The sequence below is a fragment of the Xiphophorus maculatus genome, chromosome 3 (genome assembly GCF_002775205.1).
Source record: "Xiphophorus maculatus strain JP 163 A chromosome 3, X_maculatus-5.0-male, whole genome shotgun sequence".
Taxonomy (NCBI): Eukaryota; Metazoa; Chordata; class Actinopteri; order Cyprinodontiformes; family Poeciliidae; genus Xiphophorus; species Xiphophorus maculatus.
Window position 1 is genome coordinate 30301232 of NC_036445.1, and position 7104 is coordinate 30308335.

Below are 7104 nucleotides of genomic sequence, written 5' to 3' on the forward strand. Positions count from 1 at the left end.
GCTAGTCTGTCATTATCCTCCGACATCAACACAGCTGGCACTCGTTAGTATTCTCTCTTTTTTGGGCCATTTTGGCACAAACAAACATTTCCTACTTTTCCGAGCCGTTCTGACGCTTACTTCCAATTTCAGCAAGTTATCTTCACTGTGTCTACAAACAGAAATGCATTGAACTGATGACTTTTGATTGGCTGATTTGTAATTGACATTAACAATTAATTAATTAACAATCAATTAGCTCTTTGTATATTTTGTAGAGCCCAAAGTGTCTTGGAAGCATATGAGCCCTATAACAGACATGGCTGTATTGATAACCAAAGACAAATGCAGTATGAAAGCACTTCATGCTTATTCCAGCTTATTTGCCAGAATCTACAGCACACAAGGCATCTTGTTCCAGTAGGAGATAACTTCCTCTCTGCTGGTTCTAGCTGGCTGAGGATATGAGCTCATGGTGTCAGTGAGGACTTTCCTGACAGACAAGGACTGCTGCTATCAAATCATAAGAGAATGGAAAATACCAAAAGTCTCCAAACCGTGCACACAGTAGGTCTCCTCTATACTGAGGGTAAACTTGATGAATGGTGGAAGAATATTAATCTTCTTACTAATTGAAGTTTATATAATGGCATCAAGATAAAGTGAGTTGCTTTTATTAAAACTGGCTCAAACTGCATCCAGCAAGTTTGAGCGTTTGTGTTTTTAGTCTTCTAATAAAGTTTTAATGCATGAAAAAAATTATTTAGTGATCACACTTTCCAGTATAAAGCTGTCAGCAGTGTAAGCTGTGCTTCAATTGACCATATAACTGTGTAAATTGGAATCACGAAAATACAGACTGACACAACACTGCCATGAACACGAAGGAGTCCTCAAAAATGTTAACGCCTGCTGTCATGAAGTGACATTCAGTAAATAGTGACATTTTTAGAGCACAGTTGCATTAAAAGTGTCAAATTTTCATTATTCAGTAAATAATGGCACTTTTAAAGAAAAGTTGTGCTAAATTTCAATTAAAGGTGTCAACTTTGCATTAAAACTGTAACTATTTATCAAATGACCATCACCCGTTCTCTTCTACCTCACAGATTCAGCAAAGTGAAGGCAGGAATACGGCCTTATATGGTGATTAGAGAATCAAAGAGAAATCCTACAGAGAGGTCAAAGGGAGTGACCCCAGGCTGAACCCTGGAAATACAGGAGGATACGCAGAAGAGCTCTCTGGAGATCTGAATCTCACGACACATTATTAGATTCTTCATTACAGCCAGGATAAAGAGTGAGGAAAGATCTCACCTCCTCTGTTGGGGAATGTCTGGAAATCTAGAAGCAAATCATTCACTAATATTCTGGGAGTTTCAAAAACTTGATTTGTTTTGGAGGAATGTGAATGTTATAATTGAAAGAATTTTGGAGTACCAAAAGATTTTAAGACAATGTATCTTGGAAACATAAAAAAAACATGTTTTGAAGGAAGACGTGAAACTTGATAAAGATTCTGTTAATTGCCTGTAAAAAAAAAAGCCTTAACAAGTAACTGTTACTGATATATGCTCCATCCATACAATGATGGCTGAATATTGTTCTGGAAACTTATGTGATGGAACAAATGATGAAGAAACATCTTTGTAATTAAGATGGACACTGAGCAACACACAAGAAGAGACTTAAGGAAATTCAGCAACATTATTTCTGATGAAAAGCTTCTTATTTGACCAGATTCAAGAAATATGAAAGGCACTGCAAATTTTGCATAAATTATCCCAGATATTATTCCAATAAATGGTAATAATAATAATAATAATAATAATAATAATAATAATAATAATAATAATAATAATAATAATAATAATAATAATAATTTCTAAAGATCTCTTAACACTTGAAGAAGTTTTAAATATCCAAAATAAATAAATAACAACAATAGATAAGTAAATTATGAAGTCTCTAAACAAATTTGTCCTTCAAAAAAACAATACTAACCAGTGGCTCAGACGGGGAAAACTGTCATGATGCCAGTATGTTGAGTTGTCGTGTGGGTTTTTTTGTTTCGTATGTGTTTCCTGTCAGATGTCAGGTTTTATTTTGATCTGAGTTATTCTCCAATTCTCTCTCTGTTAATTTAGCCCTTGCGTGTCCGCTGATCAGTTATTCCCCTCACCTGTTCCCTGTAGTACTTAAGTTTGAGTTGCGTCCTTGTCTGGCGCAGGATTCTTGTCTGGGTATTATGTATGTCAGTGTCTCTCCAAGTGTTGACCTGCTCATGCCCTGAGTAAAGAAAAATAAAAGCAAGATTCCAGACCGCCGTCTACCTTCTGGTTCATCCTCACTTTTAAAGACTCCATTCCTGACAAAAACAGGCAAAACTGACAGTATCGACTTTAGTAAACAAAAAGTGCAAACTAATAACACCAACAATCCATTTAGATAACTTAACTAGATGGCTTGCTACTCCTAAAGGGACTTGAAGGCTAAACTCTGTGGGATAAGACCGTGAGCCTATCTAGTCACTAATTCCAGAGTTCACTCCTCCTTACGTAGAGAAAGCAGGAAGGTGATGTCAGTCGAGACCCTTGCAGCGGAACAAAGTAGGAATGATCCAGAGTTAACTTCAGTTACTACAGCTAGAAACTAGTGATCATGTCTGAAATCTGGGAGTAGATACGGACCTTCAGAGCCACATAAAGACAGTTACAAAATCAGCCTTCTGAAGAACATTTCCACAATTAAAGAACTAATGTTTGAGCAAGATCTAGAGAAACTCATCTATGCGTTTATCTTTAGTCGCATTGATTACTGCAAAAGCTTTGCCTAAAAAAATCGATCTTCCAGCTGCAGCTGATCCAGAACGCTGCTGCTTGTTTTCTGACTAAAACCAGGAAGATAGAGCACATCAACCCAGTTCTAAAGTTCTTCCACTGACAGAATAAACTTTAAAATACTGTTAGTTTATAAATCACTGAATGGTTTAACACTACAATACATTAAAGATCTGCTGGTGTTGTATCAACCTTCCAGACCTCTCAGGTCTTCTGGTTCTGCTCTGCATCCCCAGAACCAGAACCAAACATGGAGAAGCAGCACTCTAGCACCGGAAATTTGGAACAAACTTCCTGAAAACTGCAAAACAGCCAAAACACTGATCTCCTTTAAATCAACATGTTTAGAGTTGCCTTTGTTCAGTAATAACTGGAACATTGATCAATACATCTGCTGTGTATTTGCTTGATGACGTTGATGATGACATTTGACAAAATGTAATGTTTATTCTTTCATAATTGATAATTGTGTGATGTTTTAAAGCACTCTGAACTGCCTTGTTGTTGAAATGAGCTATTAGATGGTTAGAGAGCCATGAGGAAAACAAACAAGCATGCGGGTGGAGCTCATTTTAATTCAACATGCAATTAATTGATTTACTGCTTATTGCGACAGGCTTAGACGCAAGTCACCCAGACACGATGGAGGAGAAGTCTGAAGACAAAAGTATGGAACCTTCCTGCTGATGGTCATCAACATCAGCCAAAACCAAACAGAGGGAGGAAAGATAAGGACAACAAAAACAGACTGAAGCTGTTTAGGACGGGAGGGGAGTGGGCCGTGGAGCTTCCTGCAGTCCATCGTGCCCTGGGGAGGTCAGGCCAGCGGGGAATGAAAATGTGTGACTGATCCACCACAGACGGAGGATCTGCTCAGATGTTTGCTCGTCCTATTGTGCATACGGTGTGACTATTTGTGACGCAACAAGACCACACAGTCCCTCTGGTATGTGGGATTTCCAGGTTGAAAATAGGCTCCACTGTGGGAGGGGGGCGGCAGGAACAAAGAGTGGGAGGGGAAGGACAGCAGTAGCCGAGTTTACACAGTAGCTTATAATGACTTAGACCTTCACAGTAACTGTCTCAGTGTTGCAGCCAAGTCCTTAAATTGATAACAAACATAATTATTATGGCAGTGGGAGGAATCTTTTCATGTTGCGTCCCGTTACACACAGTCCAGCTCTGTGTGACGTAATCTGAATCTGACTGCAGCTGTTCTGTTTCTGGCCTCAGACGTTCGTTAGAGAGCATTAGAGAACAAACGGCATCATGGAGACCAAGGAACCACGGAGACACGACAAGGAGGAAGTTCTGGAGAAGTTAAAGCTGCAGCATGTAACTCTTATAGAAAATATTTTTTTAACTTACATATTGCTTGAAACTGTCATAATGTCATGACAGTATGTTATGATTCAGATAATCTCTGAAGAGATTGAGCTCCCAGCCTTCTCCCAGTGCAAGAAACAAGAAACAACCAATCAGAGCCAGGAGACAGGTCTCAGCGCTGTCAATCACCCCTCCGTGTGGCGCTGCTTATCTCCCTTTCTCTATCCCCCCCTTTATCTCTGCCATACTGCAGCTATCACAGCCTGTTGTGAATGCTAAGGCTAGTTAGCATTATCTAAGCAGTTTTCCTGTAGATGGACAGACAGATAGATAGATAGATAGAAACTTTATTCATAATGTAATGGTTAGTTGTTTCTCCTCCATTAGCACATTTAACAGTGAGTACTTGAGGTTGATTGACAGCGCTATGGCCCTCCTCCTGACTCTGGTTGGCTGTTTTTGACTGGGAGTGCTGCGTTTCTTCAGACAGCAATAGTGGCTCACGGAGGAGGAGTTCAATATTTTCATAAACTGTTATGACATAGTGATAGTTTTAACAAATTTGTAAAGAATTTTTTTTTTTTTTTATAAAAGTGATATACTGCACCTTTAAAACATGGTTTGGTTCTAAAACAACATGCCAGTCTGCTCAGTCAGAGCTAGCTGCTCATCCATGTTCATCTGAACATTGATATTTGTAGTAGTAATTTGATCAAATGTGAAAAAAGATCATAAACTCTCTGAGGCACTTTGTTATCCAGTGCTGTATAAATGTGAAATAAACCAGGAAAACATTCCCTGATACTTTTGCAACTACATCATTCGCTCTCGGAAAATTTGGGCTTTTCCAATAAGATCCCAAGAGCATCTAACTTCCCAGAATACATCTCTGTGTCTCTGACTTTTGAATCTCTCCTCTGTGCTTGTTTATTGGCTGTCCCACAGAAATGTCTTTCTGGCTCAAGTCTAACTTGTGAAAAAAAGTAACAAATCTCTGAAATCTGCATAATGTTCTACCAAATGCATAAAATGAATGTTTAAAAGTGCTGCTTTTAGCCTATTGTAATGCATTCAAATATTTTGACAAGGGCTGTCAACGTCAACACGTTATTGGATGCAATTCATCTGAAAACTTGAACACGTTAATGTTACATAATTCAGATGGGAGTGATGAACGACAGCAGTAGGTGAAAGTTTTTGTGTGACAGCAGACAGCGATAAAAGTTTACAATTTTTTTACTTTCTTGTGTTGCGTTGCTAACCCGTGTGTGCTCATCTACAAGCTTGAAGTTTCTTATGCATGAATTAGGCCGGTCGCTGGATGAGGACAGAAGACTGTCACCTCATCGCACAAATTCTACAGGAAACGAATGGAGAGGGACATTTCTAAATGAATGTTTATGACTTCTTTTAGACCTTCCTGGACAAACCCTGGACAACTGAGAACATTTAGACATGTTTAGTTTGAGACAAAATGTTTTAGAAAACGTGCATACAGTGGCAGTATTTGATATGGGCAGATGCCCAGGGCAGCATCAAAAAGGAGTGGGACACGCAAAAGCCAAAAAATAAAATATAGCTTATCTGTCTGTTGTTTCCTAACCACATTTGTTTCTTCCTGTATGGATGTAGGGGAGGAAGTTTCCCTTGAGTACTGGGAGACTACATAACCTGCTTTCTGCAACAAAACAGCTAAATAAAGGTAATAACTTGCATTTTAATTGACTGACATGCAGTAGAAGGCGCAGCGTGCCCAGAGCTCCATTCCTGCAAGATTTACATCTCTGTGTATATTTATATTTTAAGCTTGCAAAGTTAGGCATAGTGATAAACCGTGATTGATCACAGCGCTAGAGTGATTAATCTCTAAAATTAGGATGATGTTTCACTACATCTTAGCCTAGCAGTAAAACAGTGAAGTTCTCCATATGGGACTTCATATGTGAACAAGAATTATCTGATTACACGAGGGAAAGACATTTCTATTGAACGTTTCTATTAAACAAACTCATGTGTGCCGTCCAGCAGTCACCAGCGTATCAGCGGCTCACCTGTTGCCCCCCTCGGCTCTCCAACCATCCACACATAAGTGTGCCTGAAGGAAGCACTCCCAAGTTTAACTTTAAAATGTTTTAATTAAAAAAAAAAAACAAAACATGGCTGACATGAGTGAGCGGATGGTTAGCCCGTGGCTGTCAAACAGACAGAGAGCTTGTGTAAAGTTTAAAGTGTTTTTTACTCACCAGCTGTCCCAGGTTTGAGCAGCGGCAAAAAGAAAACAGCCCATAATACTAATGATGATGGTAACGAAACTCCCCGTGACGATGAGCAGCACTGCGGTCCGTGCATGTTACTGAGGCAGCTTCTGAAACCGTTCATTCACGTAGAAGAGAGAGAAGCTGTGGGAACGATTTCTGTGCGTCCGACCTGCTCTGCTCTGCTCAGCAGCTGGAGAGTTACTGCATAACTATTTACACACACACACACACGCCCACCCCCACACACACGCATGCTGCTCTGACAGGAAACCAGAGGAAGGAGCGCTCTCTCTCTTTTTCTCTCTCTCTCTCTTTCACTCGCTCTCCGTCTAGGACTGTGTTTCTACCCAAATACTGGAAATCGGAACGGTAAACAACTCGCTGCACACACAGAAACAGAAAGTTACCAAGCAGTTCTGAATTCCACAGAGTTCTACACATCAGACACACCGCAGAGAGCTGGAGTCTAAGATGAATATCATGTTACCATTTGCACGATTCAAAGATTTCACAAAAGCAAAAAAAAAAAAAAAAAAAAAAAAAAATACACATAAGAAACAACAACAAAAAAAATTAACAGCTAATATAATTCAGGTGTGAAATAGAACAATCTGACCACTGAAAATAAAATCTTAAACACAAAGCAGATGTTGAGCAGCTGAAATAAAACGAGTTCCAGAGATCATCAGTGTGGAATCAGA

At 39.4% G+C, this 7104-nt stretch overlaps 1 protein-coding gene across 1 annotated transcript in view; it reads right to left on the bottom strand.

Annotated features, from left to right (window-relative positions):
- Positions 1–6674, bottom strand: part of LOC102231514 (TGF-beta receptor type-2-like) — a 33879-nt gene extending 27205 nt beyond the window's left edge. The window contains exon 1 of the mRNA XM_005803495.3: positions 6389–6674. Coding sequence (XP_005803552.2) covers positions 6389–6524 — 136 coding nt within the window. The 5' untranslated portion in view covers positions 6525–6674. The remainder of the gene's footprint in view (positions 1–6388) is intronic.
- Between the last annotated feature and the right edge of the window lie 430 nt (positions 6675–7104).